Source organism: Protopterus annectens, chromosome 2.part1 (genome assembly GCF_019279795.1).
Source record: "Protopterus annectens isolate FY-2018-M chromosome 2.part1, PAN1.0, whole genome shotgun sequence".
Lineage (NCBI taxonomy): Eukaryota > Metazoa > Chordata > Ceratodontiformes > Protopteridae > Protopterus > Protopterus annectens.
The window spans coordinates 747410841-747438227 of NC_056729.1; the positions used below are offsets into that span (position 1 = coordinate 747410841).

The 27387-nt window shown below is 43.3% G+C and overlaps 1 protein-coding gene across 3 annotated transcripts in view; it reads right to left on the minus strand.

Annotated features, from left to right (window-relative positions):
* The window catches only part of ASAH1 (N-acylsphingosine amidohydrolase 1), a 977824-nt gene that overhangs the window by 457917 nt on the left and 492520 nt on the right, over positions 1-27387 (minus strand). For all 3 annotated transcript variants that reach the window (XM_044062468.1, XM_044062470.1, XM_044062469.1), the window contains one exon: positions 22834-22908. In XM_044062468.1, the coding sequence (XP_043918403.1) occupies positions 22834-22908 (75 nt within the window). The remainder of the gene's footprint in view (positions 1-22833; positions 22909-27387) is intronic.

Below are 27387 nucleotides of genomic sequence, written 5' to 3' on the forward strand. Positions count from 1 at the left end.
CATAATTAGTGCCTTGCCTAGGCCTCTTAGCAGCAGGGGGGTTGAGAACCCCTGATCAGGGTAATTAAATACTCAGCCATTTTAATCATTTGTTTTTTAGGGATAGGGGCCTGAGCACGTGGCTCATGCGTCGGTTTTTTAGACATAGAAGCAGTTTTTTACCTTGTTTTTGTTGATGGCGTCAGTTTAATATAAAAATGTTGAGGGCTGAAAAAGTACAGTTTTGTACCTACCATAAATGTAGATGTTCGAGTGCTAATACAGCTGCAGTCCTCACAGATGGGTTCTCCTGCCGTCAGGCGGGTCCTCAGTCGGCCGAATTCCAAAGTCTAGGTCCGGCGTCGGTTGTCGTCGCTTCTTCCCTGACGTCAGTGCGACAGGGGTATAAAGGAACCAGCCGACGCCATTTTCTTCAGTTTTTCTTGCCCCAGATGTCAGGTGCCCCCAGAAGGAAGGCAATACATAAAATTAGGTAATAATGCCATGCAATATAATCAAAAAACAGTAGTTGCAAGCAAATACACCATAAAAGAATACCCCTAGAGGGGAAGGAGGGTGGGAAACCTGGATTGCAGCTGTATTAGCACACGAACATCTGCATTTATGGTAGGTACAAAACTGTACTATGTTCATCGTGCATACAGCTGCAGTCCTCACAGATGGGTAGAATCCCAAAGCTAAGAAAGGGGTGGTAGGCACTAGGCGTAACTAGGAGGAGCCAAAATGCCCTGCAAGACTGCAGTGGCAAAGCCTGCTCTAGATTTGGAGTATAATGGTAAGTTGTAGTGCTTGGAGAAGGTATGCACAGAACTCCAAGTGGCTGCTTCCAAGATATCCTTGGTAGGAACTCCTCTGAGGAAGACTGTAGAGGTGGCTGTGGCCCTGGTGGAATGAGTTCTAATGCCTGTAGGTACAGTTTTGCCATGAAAGGAATAGCAAAAGCGTATGCAGTGGGCTATCCATTTTGAAATTGTCTGTTTGGAAATTGGTTTTCCTTGAGATCCTACGGCATAGGCCACAAAGAGCTGTTCTGATTTTCTGAAAGGCTTTGTTCTGTCCAAATAATAACACAGTTGTCTGTGGATGTCCAAGGAATGTAGTAATCTCTCCCCTTTGTTTTGAGGATTAGGATAAAAAGTAGGTAAGTGTATGGCCTGATTTAAAGCTACCCTGGATACCACTTTAGGCATAAAGGACGGGTTGGTTCGTAAGGAAACTCTGTCCTGATGGAAGATGATAAAAGGCTGGACAGCCATGAGAGCCTGTAATTCTGAAACTCTACGAGCTGAGGTGATAGCCAGAAGGAAAGCTGTTTTCCAGGACAAGTATTGCAAATCTGCTGAAGCAGCTGGCTCAAAAGGAGGCAGAGTCAGTTTTTCCAGAATGAAATTAAGATCCCAAGCAGGTATTGGTTGTTTCCTTGGAGGTCTCAAATTCTTAGCCCCTCTGAGGAACTGTCTTAAGAGAGGGTGAGAGAATAAAGGTGGATCAGTGTTGTATTCTGATGGAGGAGAAAGAAAGTCCACTGCTTAGCAGTTCAGTCAAATATTGTAGTATTTGTGGTAAATTCAGTTTTCTAGGGTCCTGGCCCTTTTTTTTTCATTCCAGGTACAAAAACGTTTCCATTTTGCGGAGTAAGCTTTCCTAGTTGATGGCCTTCTGGCCTCCAAAATGACATCCTGCACCTCCTTGGAGAGTAGGGCCTGCTGTGATGCTAAGGAATCTTCCATGCAGCTAGATTGAGTGTTTTTAGTTGACTGTGAAGGGTTTTGAAGCTGTGTTGAGTCAGAAGAAGAGGCATTAGAGGCAGGGTCCATGGAGGGGAATGCGTCAGGCTCCTCAGGAGTGGGTACCAGTGTTGTCTTGGCCAGTCCGGAGCAATGAGGATCATCTTTGGTCTGTCTGCTCTGGTCTTCAATAGCACTTTGGGCAGCAGAGGAAGAGAAGGGCAGGCATAAACTGTCATTGATGTCCAACTGAAAGAGAGAGCGTCCACTCTCCAGGCCTTTGGATGGAAGATCCTTGAGCAGAATTTTGTCAATTGATGATTTTTGTGGGAGGCAAATAGATCTATGTCTGGCCTTCCCCATTCTTGGATTATTTCTGTAAAAACTTTTGGATGCAACTTCCATTCGTGTGGATCGGTCATATTCCTGCTTAGGTTTGTCTGCCAGCGTGTTTTCCTTGCCTGGCAAGTACTGTGCTTGCAGTTCCATTTGTAAGTCCATGGCCATGTTCCAAAGTGACATGGCCAGTCTGCATAGGGGGTAAGAATGTGTTCCTCCCTGCTTGTTTATGTACCACATAACTGTGATGTTGTCCGTTCTTATCAAAAGTTGACCTGGTTGTAGAAAGTTCTTGAAAGCTATAATAGCATTTATTACTGCTAGCATTTCTTTTTGATTGATGTGAAGGTGCTTTTCTTTTTGGGACCATTTGCCCTGAATGCACCGTTCTGTCATGTGCGCCCCCCCAGGCGTAGTCCGAGGCGTCTGTTGTGATGACTTGATTTGCTTGAGGCTTGCTGAAAGGAAGGCCTGTGTTTGTTTGGCATGCTTGAGCCCACCACAGAAATTCCTTTTGCAGACATGGAATTAGTGGTATTATTGTTTTCAAACTGTGGCTGTGTTGAGACCATATGTTTTTCAGGTACCATTGTAGTTTCCTCATATGCAGCTTTGCACATGGGATTAGTAAGATGCAAGATGCCATGAATCCCAGAGCCTGCAGGATTTTCCTTGCAGTAAGCCTGGTGCAATTTGCCAGTGTTCTGAAGTATTGAATTAGTTGCCCCTGCTTTTCTGGCGTGAGGTAGGCCATCTGGGTGTTTGTGTCCAAGTTGGCACCCAGGAAAATTATCTTCCGAGAGGGTATTAGTCTTGATTTCTTTTTGTTGACTGTGTATCCCAGAGAGTTCAATAACATTATTACATAAGCCAGATGTTTCTGAAGGATGTGTTTGCTGTCCGCTTGGATCAGGCAGTCGTCCAAATAGGGATATATTTGTATCCCTTGAAGTCTGCAGTAGGCAATTACTGATGCCAGGCATTTCGTGAATACTCTGGGCGCAGTAGATAAGCCAAAGGGCAATGCAGAGAATTGATAATGAGTTGAACCTGCAAGAAATCTGAGGTATCTTCTGCAATTTTGTCTGATTGGGACATGCAGGTATGCCTCCTTGAGGTCCAATGTTACCAGCCAAGACTCCTTGCCCAGCATGGGAAGAAGCTGCTGTACAGTGAGCATCTTGAATTTTGGTATGAGTAGGAATGTGTTTAGGATGGATAGATCCAGAATAGGTCTCCAATCTTTTCCCTTCCTTGGCACCAGAAATAGCCTGGAATAAAACCCTTGACCTTGTTCGTGCATAGGTACCTCTTGAATAGCTTTCATGTTTTTGAGATCTGTAATTAGCCTTTGTGCCTCTGCCCTTTGATTGTGTGGCAGGTTTGGCATGCCTCTCATTTTGGAAGGGTGTGAAAATGGAATTTGTAGCCTCTGTTTATAATGTCCAGGATCCATTTGTCCTTTGTGACAGTATGCCAATTTTTTGAAAATAATGCCAGCTTTCCTCCCAAGGGGGCTGCCATTTGAGATCTGGTTGGCATGCAAAGTGGGAAGTCATTGTGTTTGCTTTCTGATAGATTGCGAGTTGTCCTCACCACCTCTTTGTGAAGGAGCTTGCCATTGTCTGCCTCTGTACGATCCTTGGGACTGTCCTCTGCCCCTCGGGCGCCTGTATCTGCCTCTTTGGGGTCTGTCTGTGGCAGGAAAGGACCAGTTTTTGGAAGGCCAATTTCTACTAAAACGTGGGGGTTGTACCTGTAGAAATTCCTTCACAGTTTGCATTGATTTAGCCTTTTCCTCCATTTTCCTTAATACCTCCTCAGCATTAGCACCAAATAGTACATCCCTTTGAAGAGGAGCGTCTAGTAATTTAGCTTTGACATGATCAGGTAAGGCTTGTTCCTTAAGCCAGGCATGCCTACGTATGACTGATCCTGTAACAGCAGCTCTGCATGAGGCCTCTAGAGCATCAAAACCACATTGTAAGGTATGCTTACCCACTTGTTCTGCACTATGTAGCAAGTCCTGCAACTCCTTCAAATCTGGTTGTTCAGGTTGTGACATTTTACTTTTCAATTGTGATAACATAGACTGTTGGTATTTTAGCATATGAAACTGACAGTTTAAGGCTCTCATAGATAATGTAGCCGAGGTATATACCTTTTTTCCCCACCTTTCTAAGGATCTGGAATCTCTCTCAGAAGGCAAAGGATTTTTAGCAATGGAGGCCTTAACTCCCTTGGGGCCCTGTGAGATGGTTTCTGGGTCAGCAGCATGGCTCTTGTATAGAAATTGGTGTGAGTCAGGGACCCTGTAGTACCTATCAGGCTTAACTGGAGCTGGAGGTAGAGAGTCTGGGTTAAGGCAGGCCTCCGAGTAAACATCATCTAGAATGTCCAAGACAGGAGGTATAGCCAAAGGCCTGTGCTGAGGGAGCAAGAGAAATTCCCTGAGTCTTTTCTTGGAATCAGAATAATCCTGGCCTTCCCAGTGGAAGTGTTCCCTTAAGGTATGCAAAGTTTCCCCAAATGAGTAATCTTCAGGGGGGGATACAGAAGGGATGGACTCCTCCGCATCAGAGTCTTCAAAAGGGGAGTAAGAATGTTCCTGATCATCAGAGTGCTCAGAAATAATGGAGCCCTGATCAGAGGAAAGGGAATCTTCCTCCACTCTAGGTCTTTTGTCTGGAGGGGGCTGAGAACCTCTGATAAGAGTAATTAAATCCTCAGCCATTTTAAGCATCTGTTTCTTAGGCATGGGGCCTGGAGATGGCCCCTGTGCAGCTGGTCTCTTAGAGTGCATGGTTGCTTTAGACTTAGTGAAAGCCTTGATAGAAAAAGAAGAGGAAGGTCTGAAGACACCTTGAGTGGAGGTGGACCTGTCCACATTCTGAGTTTCAACTCCGACAGTGGCTTCCGTATCTGTAGTCGGGGTGTGGGCCGAGGAGCCTGCGACCTCGGGTACAGGAGACACCGTCAAAGACAGGTCGTCGGTAGGCAGGGGCTGCGTAGGCACCTCACTGAGAACCGGACCACGTGTAGCCGGCTTTGGCGTGGTGTCGGTCGAGGCCGCGGACCTCGCGTGTCGGTCCTTGTCTTTTCGTTTTTTTTTTTTTTTTTTTTTTAGATAAAACCGGAGTCGGAGTATCCGACGACATAGTATAGTTAAATGCTTTCCAAAACAATGCTGGGCGAACTCCACCCGACGCTTAATAGTGAGTTTGTTGAATGTAGCACAAAAGCGGCAGGCCAAGACCTCGTGGTCTGGGCCCAAACAAGGTATACAGAGGGAATGGAAATCCTTATGCGGTATTTGCTTCCCACAAGAAATACAATTATTAACTTTGTCTGACATCGGTCTGAGGCAAGAAAAGGTTCCCCAACAGGGTACTTAGCTTTTAAGAAGACTTCGGTTTCCAAATTTTCGTAATCTCAGGAGCTGGCCGACCGGCACTTGCGAACTGCTTCTGCTTCGGGCACCGCGTGGCAAGAAAGACTGAAGAAAATGACGTCGGCTGGTTCCTTTATACCCCTGTCGCACTGACGTCAGGGAAGAAGCGACGACAACCGACGCCGGACCTAGACTTTGGAATTCGGCCAACCGAGGACCCGCCTGATGGCGGGAGAACCCATCTGTGAGGACTGCAGCTGTATGCACGATGAACATCACCCTCAGAAGCCGGTGCCTGCTCAGCGGCTCTGGACCCATCCAAGGGAGAGACATCCGCGGGTTCAATACTTTGCGAATCTCACGGCATACCAGACTCCGAATGGGTCTCGGTAGAGGCCTGCGACTCAAAAGCAGCGGGTATCAGCGGCTGCGAAAGTACCTCACTGAGTACCAGCGAACTGGCGACTGGCTTAGGAGAAGCTTCATCGTCGGTTTTGGACCACAAAGGTCTGTCTCTGTCTTTTTCCTTGCGTTTTTTGTGAACTCCGGTAGTCGGATTGCTAACCGACGACATTTCAGGGTAGTTAAATCTTGAACCAAAATATTTAGAAGCAAAAATATACCGACGCTTTATAGTGCGTTGGTTAAATTTAGCACAAAACCGACAGCAAGGCACGTTGTGATCAGGGCCTAGGCAAGGAATACAGTATAAATGAAAATCCTTATGAGTTATTTGCTTCCCACAAGTAATGCAATGATTACCTTTTACTGACATCGGTAAGGAGCAAGAAAAAGTTTTCCCAACGGGGTACTTAGGTTTAGTTTGAAGACTTCGGTTCTGAAACTCGAAAACAAAAATTTCAGGAGCCGGACGACCGGCACTTGCGAACTGCTTCTGCTTCAGGCACCGCGCAGCAAGAAAGACTGATTAAAATGGTGTCAGCTGCATGTTTTATACCCCTAATGACCTGACGTCATGGAAGAGGAGACAGAAACCGACGCAGGACCCAAGACTTTTTTATTCAGGCCAACTGAGGGCAACCTGCCAGCAGATTACCTAAATGTAATGACTGCAACAGTGAAACACGAAGAACATCTCTGGAGATGATGGAAGCATTCAGCATACATATTACTAGTGATCAAATAAAAATAAACCAGTTAGGGCAAGATCTTTGGACAACCTTTTGGAACAAGGAATTCATGATACCCAAATTCCCTCTAGAGTAACTCCAGGCTAACAGCACTAATCAATGTGCAGCCTAGCTGAGAAACAAGCAGACCTTATCAAACGGGAATCAGACATCTGCAAACTGGCAAGGAGAAAGGATAATATTGAAGTTATCAATAGCTTCTGGAAAGGGTTTTGCAGCATTTTGTGTTTTGTCCTTGAACATTTGAAATGTTAAACCTGTTGCAAATCTCTGAATGACAGAAAAATAAGTAATGCAATTGGTACTAAAGATGCTTGCTACAACTGTAACAATTATGTGTAACAGGTACAAAGCATGTTTGTTAAAATACTTAAGGCAGGTATTAGCATTTTGGGGGCCCCCAGCAAATGTCAAGTTGGGGGCGCCTAGGCACTTCCACTCTTAAGTATCACCCACCAACTGCCACCACTCCTAAGCAACCTTTTAGTTCAGGCTGCATACTTTTAGGAGTCATATGCAGACTGGCCTGTAGCTACAATCCTCTTGCATTATAACAGGCCTGCGTACCACACTATGTTGGCCAATTTAACAAAGGGAGATTTACAGTTACTGGCATTTAGCTGCAACAATGATACATTGCAGCAACTCTATGTAAAGGGCTGGACTTGGATGAAATGACACCCTAGGTATTGCCTACTGTTTCAACACCCCTCCCATACACACACACATGCTCCAGCGATTCCCCTTGGTTTTCTCCCATCTTGGACTCCCCATACCATACACATTAATTCATTCACTTCTCACATTTTACCTTACTCTTCAGGTTCATATGTCAGTACTAAGCTAACTGCTCTTGCGAGCCACTGTAAGCCTAGCCAATTATCCCTTGTGAGACTCAAACCTTGCACCTTGTGTTTGTAAGACAAACACCTTAACCATTAGGCCACCCTCCCAACCCTTTTTCATGAAGCCATAACTTTCTATGTGCTCTGAAGTGCACTTTAAATTATTTTGTTCTATTAACACAACCTTTTCATCCAATGATGGCATGAACAGAAATTATGATTAAGGAAAGAAATTCAGTATGTTGTTCAGCTTTAGTTTTTCTTGCATCTGTCAATACACTTTTCCTGACCAAGGCAGCACAATAATAGCAATTTAGGAAATAACTCAATTATGCTGGTGCCCCCAGTATTCATAGGAGCTCCAGATGCTCTGGGATGCATTTTAGAGCATTTACCAGCCTTTTAATCCAATGGAGGCCTAAACAAAGATCACAGATAAGAAAATAATTTTAGTCATTTTTTTCCTTTCAAGGCAGACGTGAGTTGTGGCAAAGGCTTAATATTCAAAGTTGACAAAAGAGCAGCGCACAATAAACTAGCAAAACAATTGCAAAGATACACAGGTCCTATCTGGGAATACTGCCCGACTCCCTTACCCCCCACCACCACCAAAAAGACAACAATGCCTACGTATCTCTCTGGTGTTTAGACTGGGATGAAAGCAGAGGTTAAAATTACAACAGTCATGTATTTCAAGTCTCTGCTGACATACATATACATACACATACTATGCTTCCTCACCCTTAACCCCAAAAGGCAGCCACCTGTTTATTGTGCCCGATGTGAGATTGTGAGGAAAGTGAAAAAATAATAATTACACTAATGTATTCTACTTTGTTGCTCCTAGATGGCACACTGCCTCTACAAAAGCAACAGTAACCTTCTTTGTACACCCCTGAGGTATGCAAGAAAATTAAAAAACAATGACCACACTATCCCCAGCCAAAACACAAGCTATAATGACCTCCTGTGCACACCTCTAAAGTTTGACTGTGATGAAAATTAAAGTAATCACAACACAATCCCCAGCTCCCAACCCACATAACTTACAGCAACTTTCTATACACACACATCTGAGCAGGACTGGTATTACTATAGGTGCAGTTGAGAGCAGAGGCCATTACTTGATTTATCCTAACAGGGTCATGTCTCATCCCTGTTCAGGTTAAAGAGCATAATCAGAAAATCAATATGTTTTTTCTCTTCCTTTTCCCCCAATCAGCAACAGCTTTTGTGGGGTCCTGATACAGTCAAGGATAATTAAGGGTCCCCCCTGTATCCATTTATACAGTCTGAGGAGTGGGGACCACCAGTCTCCTAGAAGATCTAATTGTCTGAATATTCTGTGACATATTTAACTCCTTACTTTTGAAACATATTTACTTGTTAGCTGCATTTTTTACTGATACCCAGAAGAATAATGCATGTGTCCCAACATTATTGGGTGTATGCACAGAAGATGAAAAACTGTAATATAATTACACACACACACACACACACACACACACACACACACACACACACACACACACACACACACACACACACACAAACACACACACACAAACACACACAAACACACACAAACACAAACACACACAAACACACACGTGCCATAGCAATACTAGTTTTGTATTTAATTCAGCAAATTGCAATACACTGAGGAATACTGGTACTGCCATACCAGATCAGTGACTTTTTTTTAAGCAATCATCAAACAGAAGCAGGGGAAGTCATGTTTATTTACTTCACTGAAGAGTAATGCATACCTGTCACTGCCCTTCCCTGATTTTTCCTTATAATTTAGCTCTGTCCTTGATTTGCTGTTAAATAATTCAGGATTATAGACTGCCAAATAAACCCAGACAGTTTTATACTTTTTTGTCCAAAAAATCCATGTTAATACAAAAGGTGTTATTCTACTAACCTTTTTAAGGGAATTAGAGTAATACTTAAAACATGTTCCTGATTCTGAGCCTTTATTCTGCCATTATTTTTGGCACTGTGCAAAATTCTTCAGAAAGAAGTTAAGTTACATTATCTGGTTTCTGCCAGACTCCTTGAATGAGAAAAGCATCCCTTAAAATTGGAAGCATTACCTCTTCTTAAAATCCAAGGCATTGAGATTAGTCACTCTGGGCTGCTGATCTCAAGTGCTTATCTCGGTCATGCTCATTATCAGCTTTATCCTAACAGGGTCATATCACAGCCCCGTTCAGGTTAAAGGACATAATCAGGAAATGTACACTTTTTTCTCTTCATTTTTCCCAACCAGTAGCAGCTTCTGTACCTGGTTTATTAAATATACAAGATTGCTGTACTAGCTTTTGTTGGTTTGATGACTCCCTATTGAAATGTTGGAACTCAAAATGCAAAGTGCCAACAAACTGAAAAAAAAAAAGAAAACCTTGAAAACACAGGATAACAGTGAATCTCGAAAATTGCTTTTCTCCTTTAAACTTCTTTTTGCAGGGATGCCCCCCCCCCCCAAACACCCCACATCCCTAAACATATGGACACCAACTCCAAGATCACCATAGCTAGGATAAAACATAATATTCCATGAAAATGCATCTCAGACTTGGTATATGCTAGTCTGTTCTTTTGGCCACTTATTCTCTGTATTTCAGAACTCACTCATTTCAAATGGTTACCACACTGGCCAGACAAATTAAAAAATATCAAGACATGATAACCTCCTGTGGTTGAGAGCCCCCAGGAGCAGGGGGCCCCCAGTAACCACAGGATTTGCTGGTGTCTACAGCCAGCTATGAAAATACTGAGGCTAAGCTGGCAGTTGCTAAATATTAAAGCTATTTTATCTGGAGTACAAAAAAATTAAACCTGTTACATACCTGAAAACCACGCTAGAGGTATAAAGTTATTCTTTTTTTGTCTGACAGTGAAAATAAATTGATGGCTCTAGTGTAGATTATCAACATCAATGCAGAAATAAAAATACATCAGCAAATCCTTTTTGCCAAATTCTTACATAAAGAAAAGTGTGTGTGTGTGTGTGTGTGTGTGTGTGTGTGTGTGTGTGTGTGTGTGTGTGTGTGTGTGTGTGTGTGGGAGGGGGGTAACCCCTCCCATACAGGACAGGATCCTCACTCCACAATTAAATTTGACCTACTCAAGTCACAATGCCTTGAGGCAACTTAGGAAAAGTTATTTGCAGAACATTTGAGAGATTATTTTAAATAAGCAATGAAAAATAGTGTGGATAATGACAAATTCTCGTACTTGAAATCCTGTAATATGAATATTTTCTTCTGAATTACATAAACACATCCTCACAACAATGAAAAGTAATAAATGCACACACTTATTTGCTATAGTACTTGGATGTTTGTCAGGACAGTCAGTAAATAAAACATACTACAGATGAGCTCGCAGGCCTCCACAACACGAGTATTCATAATAAACTCTACAGAAGGAAATTGTACCATGGCATCCAAATTCTCTATGACAAGCATTAATATTTATAGTTATACATTGCATATATTACTATTAATGTGTTCAAATACATTAAAAAAAGAAAAACAAATATGTTCAAACACAACATTAAAAGGATTTTAACTATACTAGGCATGGCATGGGCTCTTAATATTAAACCAAACAATTTTTGTGCAGCAATACATTTTCATATCAGCAACTTTTCAGTACTATCAGCAACTCCCAAGCTGTTCATCTGTTTGTATGGTATCTCTGATGGCCATTCATATTTGCAATACATACTAGGACTGTTTCTCTGCTGATATTCATTTACATGGAATGTTTTGACTGCTCTACTTGGAGACATGACCAACAGCCTCTCTCTCTGCAGCTTGTGTGTCATGGTTCTCTAATTTCATGTGACAGTACTAATTATGACACTACTGACTGCTCATTTTCCATGGACTTAGAAGCATCTACCTTGCACAAATGTGTGCTATTTCTTGTATCCAGCTTTCCATCCCACAGTGAGCAATGCAGGATTTTGGTTTGGCTGTTTACGATTTCCACTTCCAAATACAAAATTTCTCATGGTTTATGTAGTCGTACTCTGCCAACGACTTGTAGACTTGGTAGTCTCATGCACTTTCAATCATAACAGTATTTATGTCTCTCTTGATTTCTCTCCAGTGTTTCCTTTATATTATATTTATTTTTACATATCAGCAATGAACTCAAAGTAGGTAAAGAAAATTATATATTTACCATAAAGTACAGTTGTGTACACTTACCATAAATGTAGACGTTCTAATGTATTCATTGTTGCAGTCATGACTATTGGGATTTCCTGTCAAGAAAGCCACTGGCCGGCCCGACTACCAGAGAAATTTCTTTCCGGCTCCCAAGCCGGCAGACACCCTGACCAATGTCGGTAAGTTCGTGTATAAAGGTAGCCAGCTTGTCTCATACCAGTGTTTTCTTGCACTCAGCTAGGAAGAACTCTAAGCAGATAGGAGGTATCCAAAGGAGAACCTGACATAGGAAGGGAGCCAAGGAGGGGCGTCCCTTAGCTGAGTAGCAAAACAGAATCAACCTACATGGTAGGCTGAGGGGGTTGGCAGGAGGGAAAGACTGCAACAGTGAATACACATGAACATCTACATTTATGATAAATGTACACAATTGCACTATGTTCTTCGTGTTTCACTACTGCATTCCTGACTACTGGGAAGACTCCCACAGCTGAAAGGAGGGAGGAAGGTGTCTAAGGGGAAGACAGAATGCCCTGCAGCCAGCAGTGGTAAAGACTACTCTAGACCTGAAGAAGGATACCAGATTGTGGTGCTTGGTGAAGGTATGCACTGAAGACCAGGTGGCAGCCTCCAAGATGTCCTTGGTGGGGACACCCTTTTGAAAGGCAGTGAATGTAGCAGGTGCCCTGGTGGAATGAGATTTTATTCCTACTGGTGGCACTTTATAGTGTGAGCAATAATGAAAGCAAATGCAGTGGGAAATCCATTTGGAAATTTGCTTAGAGGCAGGCTTGCCTTCGTTGCCAGAGGCAACTGTAATGAAAAGCTGATCAGTCTTTCTCAAAGCTTTTGTCTTGTCCAGATAGAAATGTAGCTATCTGTGCACATCCAATTCTCTCCCCTTTATTTTGTGGATTGCTGAAGAAGGTAGGGAGATGGATGATATGATTCAAAGTGTCAATGACCACTTTATGCATAAAGGATGAATTGGTTCTGAGAGACACCCTATCCCTGTGGAAGATACGGAAACATTCCACTGCAAAGAGGGCCCTCAACTCAGAAACCCTCCTGATTGAGATGATGGCCAGAAGAACTGTTTTTCATGTCAGGAACTTTAGGTCCACAGAAGCAGGTGGATCCAGACCTGCCAGATGAGAAATCAGATCCAGAATGGGATCCAGGACCAAAGGAACATACTTCAAAAGAGGCCAAAGAAAAGGAAACCGCACCTAATAGGGCCAAAAGGGCAATGAGGATTACAGTTGCTATGCAGCGGGCTGCCTTCTGAAGAAATGTTTTTATTAGCAGGTACGGAGATAGGCATACACAAAACCTGGAGGCCAAGCATACAGAACAGTGTCCCGTGTGACTGTTCCTGAGGAGAAATTAAGGCACACAAGCAGATGCACTTGGTGTTTGATGGGGATGTAAACAGATCAGAACATGGAGTGCCCCTGCATCAAAAAATCTGAGTGGCAACTGACCACTTGTGCAGAAAGAGAATGTTCCTGCTCAAACTGTCTGCCAATATGTTGAATGTCTCCGGGATGTGCTTTGCATCCAGAAATCAGATAGACAAAATCACCCATTGCCAAACTCTCATGGCCTCTAAGGAAACAGGATAAGAATGGGTTCCCCCGTTGGTTCTGACACCAAACAACATTCATGTCAGCCTGAACTGAAATCACACCATAGGAAAGACTTCCTGAAAGGCTTGCAATGCAAGCAGGACTGCTCTTATCTTGATGACACTGACATGGAGATTGGCCTTGGAAGTAGACCAGGTCCCCTAGACAGTCCCCCATTCCAAATGCCCCAGCCCACCCCAGAAAAGAGACATCCATTGTGACTGTGCCCAGAGGGAGAAGAACAAACTCCTGGTGGACACCAAGGCAGACTCCAACCATCATCTGATCTGATCTCAACATACATTTGTCAGCACAATGGGGACCAAGGGATCGAGTACATCCAGTCATCCTTCCTCCAGAAAAGCAGAATGGACTGCACCAAGAGCATCTGAAACTTGGTCTATTTTACAAAACAATTCAACTAGCTTAAATCCAGAATTAGTCTGAGGTCTTTGTTGTTCTTTGTAACCAAAAAGGACCCTGAAAAAAACCCAGAGCTGCACTGGTCTGGTGGGACCTGTTGGATGACTCAATTTACTAACAACTTCTGAATTTCAAAGGCTGCATCCCTTCTCTGAGGGGGTGGCACATCTGGGAGATGGTTTTTGGTTTAAATTTGGAATTTTCAAAAAACTGTGACATGGGACACAGGTTAGTAATAGGCTAGCTGCCCTTGCAGGCCATTTTAAGCCTAGCCAATTTCCTTCCAAAGGTAAGAATCAAACCCTGTACCTTGTATCCGTAAGACTAACACCTTAACCATTATGCCAAAATGGAAGTGTACAGCCTCTGAATATGACCCTTAACATCCATACATCCCAGGTGATGGCCTACCAAGCTTCTGTGTGGACAGCCAAAGAACCCCTGACTTGTCTCCAGAGCCAGACAGTGAGGCAACAACAAAAGGTCACTGAAAGGACCTCCTGGAGAAGCCTCCATGAAAGACTTGGTCCTGTGGACCACGCCTGCCACAGGGGCAGTGCCCTTTGTGGTTACCCCCCTATCCTGGGTGGAACTTTCAGAAGCAGCTTCTTGCTTTTCTTAAAAAAAAAAAAAAAAAAAAAAAAAAAAAAAAAAGGTCTTCCCCTCCCTTCTGGTTTCTTTGATGGGTAACAACATGTACTCCAATGGCAAGACAGCATTTTCCCATTCTACTCACGCATGGTCAAAGTGTCCTTAACATCAAGCCTAAAAAGTGAAGTGCTGTCAAAGGGGGCATTAATAAAGGACATCTTGAAGTTGGCAAAATTACACAATCTCAACCAAGCATGGCAATGTTGACACCAGTGACTTGTGACGTGCCATCAGCAGCATTACAGAGCAGACACATGGACACATTAGCATCAGACTCTAAGGAGGACATATTAGTCTCCAAAATCTTCTGAAACTCTGGAGTTTGCCATGTCTTAAATACCCTTGACACTTTCAACACAATGTCAAACTGAAGCCTGGTCAATGAGACAGTCCAATGTCCTCAGTGCAAACTTGGCTGAGGAGTAGAAGCACTTCTTCAACTGGTCCAATGCCACAGATTCCCTAGTCAGAGGATGAACTGAGGACCTCTCTTCTGAGACGTTCTTCTTAGTGGCCATCACCACCACAACTCCATCAAGGGCAGTACACTAACTCCAGGGCCATCAGTCTTTGGGAGGGACAAGAATCCTGTCCACTTTCTTAGGGATTGGTTCCACCACATAAGGCTCCTTCCATGCCCTCCAGGATACCAGGTCAATAAGGGTGACCAGAGGGGTACCACCGAGGACGTGGATGGGCCCACCTTGAAGGCCTTCCTCTAGAGATGGGGCTTTGGCAGTCCTTGCATGGGGGATTTAGGGGACTCTTCACTTCCCTTGAAGTCAGTATCTTCGGTGAAGGACTCTTCAGGAGATTCCAGGTCCTTTCTCTTGCAATGACTCCTGCCTGAAACTTCTCACCCTGGAGAATCCAGGGGGCAGGGGGGTGGAAAATGCTGGGGCCTGTAAAGTAAGGGCAGACCTGAGACCACCCAGGGTGAGCTGTCTTGGAGAAGACTAAAGCATGTCCAAAGGTTCAGACATCTAACATGGCTTGATATTGGTTACAGCTGGCCACTCGTCAACTGACGGGAGAACATCCTCTCTGTGATGTCAAGTGCAAAAACTGAAGCAGGCCACCCAGAGTCCTTGGACTTAGGATACAAAGATTCCTAGGAACACTGGATTCTGCAGCAGCTCCAAACTGCCCTGATGCAGAAACCAGAGCCAAACTGTCAAAAGCAGAGACACAGAGTGGGAGGGACAATCCAAAACTCCAGTCTCAACGTGTCAGCTTTTAGATCCACTTGGCTCTAATGTGGCCAGAATCGAGGAAACCAAGGTAGAGGCAGAAGCCAAAATCAGCCAGGCCAATGGATACAAACCTAAGGGAGGAAAGGCAACCAGGTCCAATGACCTTGGAACTGTAGGGTCCGAAGGAGGAAACAAATAAGGGAGCCTTCATCTCAGATCAACGACCGAAGCTGAGGGGAGCAGTCATAACTGCAGCTGTGCCTGTAAAAAGGATCATATATCAGCTGCTCCAAGTCAGATGTTATTAAACATCTCCCTGAATGGGATGACCAAGCCAACAAAGCCACTGATGATGGCTTGGAGATTCACCTACTAAATGATGGCTCCAAAGACCAGATCTGAACTGGAGAAGCTGGAATCCAGGGTGGAGAAATTGACAACTCTGGTGAGGACTCTTGTGGAGTCAAACAGGAGAAGGGGAAAAAGAAAGTCCTACTTGAGGGTGCTCCCACGGACAAGAAAGGGCTAGGAACATTAACAGCAGGAGATAGAGCCTTACCTGCAATCAGCACAGAAGGAGATCGAACATGAAGTGTTGGAGCCAAAACCACCAGGGAGCCAAGGGATTTGGGATCTTCATTCAGATCCAGTGGGTCAAAAGAAGAGAGGGACTATCATTTTCGGTCCCCCTTGAAAGGTCTGGGGTCCTTAGAGCCCTGCTTGGGACCCTATCACTCTTCTCCCTTTTGCTGGAAGTAGTAGTAGATGAGTGGCGAGCTAGCAATAGTCCTTTCAGGACAAACTTGGCCCTTATCTCATTGATGGTGCTAGTGCTGAAACCCTCTTAAATAGTTTAAGATGGCTTGAGGTGAGTAGCCCCCACAGGCAGTATAGAAACCTGTCATGGGCATCCTGTGAATGGAACTTGTGACAAGCTACACACTTTTTAAAACCCTTCTCCATCCAGAAAAAAGCTCAAACCTAATGAATAACCACTACACTAACAAAGGCTAAAAAGGAAATAACCTAACACCTAAAAAGTACAGTTTTGTACCTACCATAAATGTAGATGTTCGAGTGTATACACTGCTGCAGTCATTATACTTGGGTTATCCTGCTGTCAGGCGGTTCCCCAGTCGGCCTGAGTTCCAAAGTCTTGGTCCGGCGTCGGTTGCTGTCGCCTCCTCCCTGACGTCAGTGCGACAGGGGTATATAAGATGCAGCTGACGCCATTTTCTTCAGTTTTTCTTGCCCCAGATGTGAGGTGCCTGTAAATAGGCAGGCAATTCCAATTGCTAATAAAACATACAAAAGAAAAGTAAGACAACTTACAGCTACCAGCAAATACTCCCCATAGGCAGTAAGGGTAGGAGACATACGTACATACCAGCCAGTAAGAGGGGAAGGAGGGAGGGTAACCTGGACTGCAGCAGTGTATACACTTGAACATCTACATTTATGGTAGGTACAAAACTGTACTATGTTCATTGTGTTACACTGCTGCAGTCATTACACTTGGGTAGAATCCCAAATCTGAGGTAGGGTGGCTGGTTCTATACGGCATTAGGGGTGGCTATAAGGCCCTGCAGCACTGCAGTGGCGAAAGCCAGCTCTGGATTTTGAGTATAGAGGCAGATAGTAATGCTTGGTGAAGGTATGTACAAAATTCCAAGTTGCTGCTTCCAAAATATCCTTGGTAGGTACTCCCCTGAGGTAGGCAGTTGAAGTGGCTGTTGCCCTGGTGGAGTGAGATCTAATGCTACTAGGTACAGGTTTTCCATGGTATGTGTAGCAGAACCATATACAATGCCCTATCCATTTTGAAATAGTCTGTTTTGAAATGGCTTTTCCTTGTGCTCCTGCAGCATATGCTACCAATAATTGCTCAGATTTTCTGAAAGCTTTGGTTTTGTCCAAGTAGAAGCGTAACTGCCTGTGAATGTCCAAAGAGTGCAGTAGTCTCTCCCCTTGATTCTGCAGTTTAGGATAAAAAGTTGGCAGGTGAATAGTTTGGTTTAGAGCCACACTGGATACCACCTTTGGCATAAATGTAGGGTTAGTTCTTAAAGACACCCGGTCCTGGTGGAAAATGAGGAAAGGTTACACTGCCATTAATGTCTGTAATTCTGAAACTCTTCATGCTGATGTTATTGCCAGGAGCAGAGCAGTTTTCCAAGAGATATATTTTAATTCTGCTGTGTTAGCTGGCTCAACAGGAGGTAAAGTTAGTTTTTCCAAAACAAAGTTGAGGTCCCAAGTTGGAGCAGGTGCTCTACGGGGCGGTCTTATGTTTTTAGCCCCTCTGAGGTACTGTTTTAAGAGGATTAGAGAAAATTGGTGGATCCGTGTTGTAGTGAGCAGAGATGGCAGAGGTGTGGATCTTGATGAATGAGAAGGAGATGCCTTTGTCCAGCATCTCAGTTAAGTATTGTAGTATCTGAGGAATGTTTGGGACAAGAGGGTCAAGGCTGTGAGCTTGGTTCCAGGCACAGAATCTCTTCCATTTATCCGAATAGGCTTTCCTGGTACTAGACCTTCTGGCCTCCAGAATGACATCCATAACAGCTTTGGAGAGAGGCATTGCTTGCTTGACTAAGGAATCTTCCATGCAGCTAGGTTTAAGGTCTTTAGCTGGCTGTGTAGTATTTGATTGTTGTGCTGAGTCAGCAGATGTGGGATTTGAGGCAAAATCCAGGGTGGTTCTTGTGCTAAGCTCCTTAAAATTGGATACTAGTGCTGGTGTGGCCAGTCTGGTGCAATCAGGATCATTTTTGGCTCTTCTTGCCTGGCTTTTATGAGTACCTTTGGCAGGAGAGGTAGTGGTGGGAAAGCGTATACCTGTAGGTTCTCCCAACTGAATGCTTGTGGATGGTAACTCCTTATGCAGAATTTTTGTAGCTGGCAGTTTATTGGGGATGCAAACAGATCTATGTCTGGGCTCCACCATTTCTGTGTTATCATTCTGAATATTTGTGGATTCAATTCCCATTCGTGGGGATCCATGATGTTTCTGCTTAAGTCGTCTGACAGTGTTTTTTTCTCTACTGGCAGGAATTGTGCTTGCAGATGAACTTGAAGGTTTATAGCCGTGTTCCACCAGGTCATGGCTTGTCTGCATAGGGGGTAGGAGTGAGTGCCCCCTTGCCTGTTTATGTACCACATAACTGAGGTGTTGTCTGTCTTTAGCCGTAGTTGTCCTGGATGCAGCAGGTCCTTGAAAGCTATAAGGGCATTTTGTACAGCTAGCATCTCTTTTTGATTGATGTGAAGATGCCTTTGTTCTACGGGCCACGTACCGTGAATACATTTGCCTGCCATGTGTGCTCCCCAAGCGTAATCCGATGCATCTGTTGTCAGTGTTTGCCTGGCTGTGGGTTGTGTAAAAGGCTGTCCCTTGTTGAGGTGACAAGCTTGAGCCCACCATTGAAACTCCTGTTGAAGGCACAGTATTAGTGGTATAACCATTTCCAAACTTTGACAGTGTTGAGACCATACATTCTTTAGGTACCACTGAAGTTTCCTCCTATGCAGTCTGGCATATGGAATTAGTAGTATGCAGGATGCCATGTAACCCAAGGCCTGCAGAATTTTTCTTGCAGGGAGTTGGGTCTTTGTTGCCATCAACTGAAACTATTGAGTCAGTTGTCCTTGCTTGTCTGGCGTGAGATAAGCCATCTGGGCCGTTGTGTTGAAGCTGGCACCCAGGAATATAATCTCTTGTGAGGACACTAGTTTTGATGTCTTTTCGTTTACTGTGTACCCCACAGTAACTTTTTTACAAACGCCAGATGCTTTAGAAGAATGTCCTTGCTCTCTGCTTGAATCAGGCAGTCGTCCAGGTACGGATAAATTTGAATTCCTTTCTGTCTGCAAAATGCAATTACTGGTGCCAGGCACTTTGTGAAGACCCTGGGCGCAGTAGATAATCCAAAGGGCAGTGCAGAGAATTGGTAGTGCATTGGACCAGCTATGAATCTGAGGTATCTTCTGCAGTTTTGTCTGATAGGGACAAGCAGGTATGCCTCCTTGAGGTCCAAAGTTACGAGCCAAGCTTTCTTGCCCAGCATGGGAAGAAGCTGCTGTAGTGTCAACATTTTGAATTTCGGAACATCCAGGTAAGTGTTTAGAGAAGAAAGATCCAGAATGGACCTCCAGGGTTTGTCCTTTCTGGGTACCAGAAAGAGTCTCGAGTAAAATCCTTGTCCTTACTCCTGTGATGGTACCTTCTGAATAGCTCTCATATCCATGAGTGCTGTAATTTGTTTTTGAGCCTCTGCCCATTGATTTGGTGGCAAATTTGGCATTCCTTTTAACCTTGGCAGAGTGTGAAAGTGGAACCTGTAACCTTGAAATACAATGTTGAGAACCCATTTGTCTTTGGTGATCATTTGCCAATTGTGGTAGAAGAGTGCCAGTTTTCCTCCCAAGGGGGCTGCCAAGAGGGATTTGTTTGGCAGCTGTAGTTGGAAGTCATTGGAGCTGCTTTTTATATGGTTGGGGCCTGTCTCCCCCTTCTTTCTGGCCTGATGCAACCCATTGTCGAGGCCTGTAAGGACCTTGTGTTTGACCTCTACCTCTTGGGCGTCTGTATCTTCCCCTTTGAGGTCGGTCTGTCTGTAATTGGAAAGGACCAATTCTTAGCTGGCCAGTTTCTGCTAAATCTAGGAGGCTGAACCTGTAAGAAATCCTTCACCATCTGCATAGATTTTGCCTTATCCTCCATTTTCTTTAATAGCTCTTCTGCCTCAACTCCAAATAACACATCCAATAATTTTGCTTTAACATGATCTGGTAACGTATGTTCTTTTAACCAAGCATGTCTTCTAATGACAGAGCCTGTTAACTGCTGCTCTGCAGGAGGCCTCTAGAGAATCAAAACCACATTGCAAAGTATGCTTTCCCACTTGTTCATTGTTTATTGCTGCATGCAATAAATCCTGCATTTCTTTAAAATTAGGAGGATCTGATTCTGGAAGCATTTTTTGTTTTAACTGAGACAGTAAAAATTGCTGATATTTTAGCATGTCAAACTGGCAATTTAAGGCTCTCATTGCTAAAGTTGCAGACGTATATACTTTCTTTCCCCATCTGTCTAATGCTCTGGAATCTCTGTCAGAGGGAACTGGATTCTTGGCTGATGAGGCCTTAACTCCTTTGGGTCCCTGAGAAATAGTTTCAGGGTCAGCTACAGGGCTTTTATACAGAAATTTATATGAGTCAGGGACTCTGTAGTATCTGTCAGATTTAACAGGGGCTGGAGGTAAGGAATCAGGATTTAAGCTGGATACAGTATACACATCATTCACAATATCTAACACTGGCAGAATAGCAAGGGGTCTGTGTTGAGGTAATAAAAGGAAGTCCATGAGCCTTTTCTTGGATTCTGAGTAATCCTGGCCTTCCCAGTGGAAATGCTCCCTCATGGTATGTAGGGTTTCCCCAAAGGAGTAGTCCTCAGGCGGTGAGGCTGATGGAATTGATTCCTCAGCATCAGAATCCTCATAAAGGGGTAAAGAGTATCCTAGGTCTGAGAATGAATCAGAAGAGATGGACACCTGGTCAGATGAGTCATAGTCTGCATCCTGTCTAGGCCTTTTATCAGGAGGGGGATGGGACCCCCTGATCAGAGTGATTAGGTCTTCGGCCAATTTAGCATTTGTTTCTTAGGCATGGAGGCCTGTCCTGGAGAATACTGTATTTGTTTCTTTGATTTTAAAGGAGGCTTAGACTTAGCTGAGGGTTTAACGCTTAACTGAGTAGGTCTGAAGGCACTCTCTGAAGCTGTGGGTTGCTCAGCTACTCCGGATCCCTCTGAAAGGTTAGTCTCGGTAGGGTGAATAACTTGTGCGTCCGAAGGCCCAGCCATCTCCACGTGGGAGTCAGAGGCTGCCTGTGGTTCTACAGAAGCGGTCGTCAGGGGCTGCAAAGGCACCTCGCTGGAAACCAGAGAACCGGCGACTGGCCTAGAAGTGGCTTTGTCATCAGTTTTGGGCCTCGGATACCTACCCTTGTCTTTGCGCTTTTTGTGTATTCCAGTCGTCGGAAGTTCCGACGGCATGGTATAATTGAATTTTCTACCAAAATAATGTCGGGCAAAATCAAACAGACGTTGAATAGTGCACTTGTTAAACCTAGCACAAAACCGACAACCAGTGACGTTGTGGTCTGGGCCTAGGCATGGGATACAATAGGAATGGAAATCCTTATGAGGTATTTGCTTCCCACAAGAAATACAGTTATTAACTTTTACTGACATTGGTCTGAGGCAAGAAAAAGTTTCCCCAATGGGGTACTTGGCTTTGTAGAAGACTTCGGTTCTGGATTCGGAATGTAAATCTCAGGAGACGGCCGACCGGCACTTGCGAACTGCTTTTGCTTCAGGCACCGCGCAGCAAGAAAAACTGAAGATGGCGTCGGCTGCATATTATATACCCCTGTCGCACTGACGTCAGGGAGGAGGCGACAGCAACAGACGCCGGACCAAGACTTTGGAACTCAGGCCAACTGGGGAACCGCCTGATGGCAGGATAACCCAAGTGTAATGACTGCAGCAGTGTAACACGATAAACATCACAGCAAACACTAACCCCACTAGAAAAGCACACTGGGTGGAAAAAAAGAAACGCTAACAAGATTAATGCCTACCCTAAAACTACACTACCTTCTACAAGAAAAAAAACTAAACCACAATTAGAAATACACAAGAAAACAAGGGTAGAGGATAAAAACAGGCTAAATCACACTCAAAAATATCCAATAAAGGATACACTCCGGTGAACCAAATGACCAAGCTGCTACCCAGGAATGGTGGCCAACAAGATCTGATGTGATCTTGACTGAGTGAGGGATTATGGGTATAGGGGGTAGAGCTTGGCAGGCTGAACTGTTTGAAATATGGCTGGTCTCAAATCCAAGTTGGATCCGATAACCCATGGTCTCAAATCCAAGTTGGATCCGATAACCCATAGGCTGAATCCAGAGGGAAAAGATGGTGAATTTCACGTTTTAATCAACCATGCTGTTTTCTGCCAGACTCTGGTTAAACGGTACTGGATTAAAAGAAGTTACCACGAATGAAAGCAGAGGTTTGTAATCTGAATGCTGAATATCTTCCCCTATCTACTAATATCAGAAGATCCCACTCACTGTGGAAGTTGGAACAGCAATGCAAGTCAAATGACCTCTGCTAAAGGTAGCACCATGTAAAAGACACTCCAACCACATAAATTATATTAAGACACTATCAAACAATTTGTACCTCAAATGAATAAATCTAACTAAATTGCAAATGTGGTTACCTGTTTTATCTTCAGCTACAACTGATGTGCAGACAGTAAACAACTCATAGAAGACATTGAACAGCACAATCTCTCCTACAAATTTAAAACAAAAACATAAAAATAAAGAAATGGGTTAGCAAATTAGAACATGAACATATGTAGTAAAATATTAATCTCCTATCAGCACAAGTGTTTCCAATGCAATATTTTAATCTAACCTGACAAAATTAACTATATTACTTTTTTGTTTTTTGTTTTTTTACTTCTTTGTGACTTGCACATATCTTAGTGTAAGATTTACTACTTTTCCTTACTTCTTGGAAACTTCTACAAATCTTTACATTTAAGGTCTTAGATCACTAAAGATGGCAGCTACCATGTATCTTCACCGTCTTCCTTCAGTAAGCCTGAATGAATACAAAGAAAATAACAGGAAGTTTAAAAAATACAATTCTCACTCATTTAATTTTGAAAGACAAATAAAGGTATATAACAAAAACATTTATTAAACATGCTTTCACAGTTTAGTACCACTTTATTTCAAGTGCGTACTAGCACGTGTTAAGTAAGGCACCAAATTCTTTATTTTCGTACATGCTATGGTGCTCTGAACTATTCTCAAAAACTAAGAAATATACAGAAACAGAGAAACGGAGCAAAATGGTATGCATGTTGCAGAGTATGGTGTGGTGAAGTCAACATTCAGAGTCAAGAATGAGGCAAGCTTCCACTGCACAAGGCTTAAAATTCAATCCTGACCTCTAGCCAATGCCTATGTGGAATTTGGATGCTCTCCCTGTGTCTCTGTGGGGTTCCTGCCACCTCCCAAAAAACACACTCTGTGTCTCTACTTCAAAGTCTCCAGAAAAGGGTCTTGGGCAGCATCACAGACTCTTGGTGGTACCTATCGTAGGAAGAACTGTATACTGCTTTATTCATTAACTGTGGTGCTCAGTATACACTATATAGGAGAACACAGATCACAGCTTTACACAATGATGATTTAAAAGAAAAAGAACTCGATTAAGGGATTTGGTCACATTGACTAATGTCTTCAAACATATGCCGGCTACTTGCCTATGATAAGTAGATTGAGGACCTGGCCTACTCCCAACTATGCCAGGGATCCATGCTAATGGTAGGAGGAGTCTATGTGCCTCTCTTGATCAGTATGTGTATTTCCCATAAGACCCAGCTGCCTTGAGTCAATAAGCTACTGGCCAGCCAGTGTCTAGCTGCCCACCTTGGGTTACCTGGGATAGCTCTGCTGAGCAAAAGCTGGATGTAACACCAATCACCCTGACAAACATGAGCTAAGGAGTGCTGCACTAAATTTAGGTTCACTGAAAGGACGCAGCTTGGAAGTGAGAACATGATGGTAAGGGGGATACTGGGCATCCTTTGTATCTCGTAGACAAGATGGAATGGCACGGCAGCAAAGCCACTTGGCTTGGGATACAGCATCTTCTACTTTTGTGGGATAAGAAATGGGATGGATATTGGTGAAAGAGTCTTAAGATAGTGAAGGATGTCATCAGGGTTAGTGACAGACTCATGGCAATCAGACTCCAGTGTAAAGATGGGTCAGTAGTCATAATCTCAGTATATGCTCCACAGCAGGGTTGTGACAGTGAGGAAACAGTACATTCAGGCAGCAGCTGCAGGACCTACTCGCTAAATCAGGACAACATAAGTTGATGCTGACAAATGGGAAATCTGAATACTCATATCAGGACAGACGAGCAAGATATCAGGATTGCTTGCGTCCAACAAGTGTGGTGCAACAGGAATAGTGAAGGAGAGGCCATTCTAGACTTCTGTCAGGCAAATGGCTTGATTGTGGACAACAAGTGGTTCACTGAGTGTCAGTCACAAGACCACATACAAAAGTAGCAAACATGCAACTCGGGTAGACCTCCCTTCCAGTAGGGAAAAGGCATTGGGGTAGTCTCAGAGATTGCAAAGTCATCCTCAGTGAAACAGCTGGACCACAGCCTAAACCACTAATGGCCACAATCAGCTGCAAGCAATGGTCAGAGAAGGCTCAATTATCAAAAGAGACTAGGCTGAAGACCTAGAAGTGGACTAGGGCAAAAGCACAAGAGTTCAAGGAAACACTCAGGGCTCCAGCACCTCAAGAACATGAAACAGGTGTGAGGACTACAAGACAGGTATGCAGCAGAGCCAGGTATGAAAATAAAGTATATAAGGTAAGCTGGTGGTTGAATGCATAAGTCCAGAAAGACATCAAAAGAAATAAGTGCAGGAAAGAGTGAGACACAGAAAAGATGGATCAGGCTAAGAAGGAACATTCCATAATAGTAACAAATAAGGAAATGCCCAGCTTCTCAAATTTCTATACCATGCTGCTAATATGCAGATTGAATGACAGCATGGATCTATTCATCTCTCAAGACATTTATATTAGTACATCCTTTCAATAGTTCTAGAGAGATGAGATTTTGTGGAAAACTTGTTTGGGATACTTCTATATGTACTGATGAACATAAGGCTGTTTTCTGAGAAATTAACAGCTTGGTACAAAAATATCAGACAGCTGTATAGTAAGTTAAAGTTATGACGGAGTTCAATGCAGAGATGAAGACTATGGTTAGTAGGCAAAATTACTACACTTCCAGGATCAGGATGCAGCTGTTAGATAACCATTTCCATTAAAGAGAGAAAAGTACTGGGTCAAGAACTGAGCCAAAGGGGAGACTAGGTGCATGTTACACTCATAACTTGGCCACAGAGGTACCATCTCAATTCCAGGACAGTAAAGATTTTAACATCAAAGTGTAGATGGGTTTCCTACCAATCTACACCTGGAAACAAAACCAAAGGCTTTGGCTAGATCCAGGAGTATATCACCACTAAGGCTGCCACATTCTCTGTATTTGTAAACCTAGTAAGTTAAGGACAGTAGTGCAGGTGTCCTGCCCACAGCTTGTGCTACACCGAGGCATACTGAGGTACTTGTCCAAGCTGTAAAATGGTACGCCTTGGTTACTGTACTGATCAAAACTCTGGTAGTTCAGACGTCTTTTCTTCTTGATCATCTGCTATGACTGGTAAGTAAAGAATCTAGAAATGCTGCTGGAGTTGGACATATGGCAGATTTTTCAGCTGAGGATTAATTGACCTGTTTTAAAGTATAATGATATAGAACATTGGGATCTTAAAAACTACATGGCTCTCCTGTAAAGTACAACCACCCACAGACCAGCAGCCTATCAAGGTGCAAACAGCACACACAGAAAAGATGGATTACACAATTTAAAAGTTCATATTGTTGCCCCATAACTATGGAGATCTTCATTAAAAGAAGCTATGCTTGCTCAAGGTCACTGTGCCAAGGAATTAGACAGGGCAATAGACACAGCAATGATGGTAAAATGGGAACAGCTGCTCCAGAATACAGCAAAGAATTCCCGCTACAAACTTCCACTTGTTACACCACATAATTTTTAACTCAATATACTCGACAAAAACTTAACATGAACATTGTTTAGTGACAATGGCAATCTGAGAAACATTTTACACTCCCCACTACTGCCATTTAACCCACCGGAATCTTCTTGTAAAAAGCATGCAGAGACTAGAACATAACAGTCCATAATGGCACAAAACTCTGCAGCCATCCAAGGTGCAAAACATGTCAGATGACTTGTACTGCTTCCAACATAAATTAATAGAACAGTAGTTGCAATGTACAAGATTCTTTACAAGCACTTCTAAAAATTTGGTTTATCTAATCAAATGCAGGAAACAATCAGAAATAGATTATATGCAAGCGACAGCCCTGACACTCGAAACTTGGATGAATGCCCACAGACACACACCGTTGGATGTAAAATGACTGACAAGTCAAGTAGCAATATACTTTTCCCAGTCTGATCATTCTGTATCAGACACGTTATTTATGGCTCAACTGGGACATTTCAAACACCTTTTGAAAAAAAAAAAACAATAAAGATGAAGTGAATTTAGTTGTTCAGTATGACAGAACATGGACATTGGCTTTAAGAAACACTATAGCATAACTTTTCCTTCTATGCAATCAAAACACTAGCAGTTGAAGTTATGACTGAGTTCAATTTACAGACACAAATAACACAATAAGCTTAACTAAAGGGGAACATTTCTTTTTTTTTTTATTCTGGAAATACACGATTTTATGAGGAATTTTCCCTTAATCCAAATTGTTGACCTTCTCAGAACATTAATCATAACTGAAAGAATTATTTGGGTTTGGGTTTTATTCATGACAATAGAGAGGATATTATCATGTAAGGTAACATTCAAGTTGATTAGGAACTGGACATGGGTGACTGCAAGAGTGGCAGAAACGCCCATAAATACCAATATTACTGGGAACTTAAAATACAAGGTCAGAATAAAAACTAATGCAGCTAAGCCAAGAGTACTATATGAATCTACAATCTTCTCAACTTGTAAATGCAACGAAATTCTGAAATACAATAAGCATCAATAAAATATACCTAAAAAAATAGCAGTACTGCAAACCTTGCCCACAGCTTGGTGGACACAGTTACAGCTAATAACAACTTC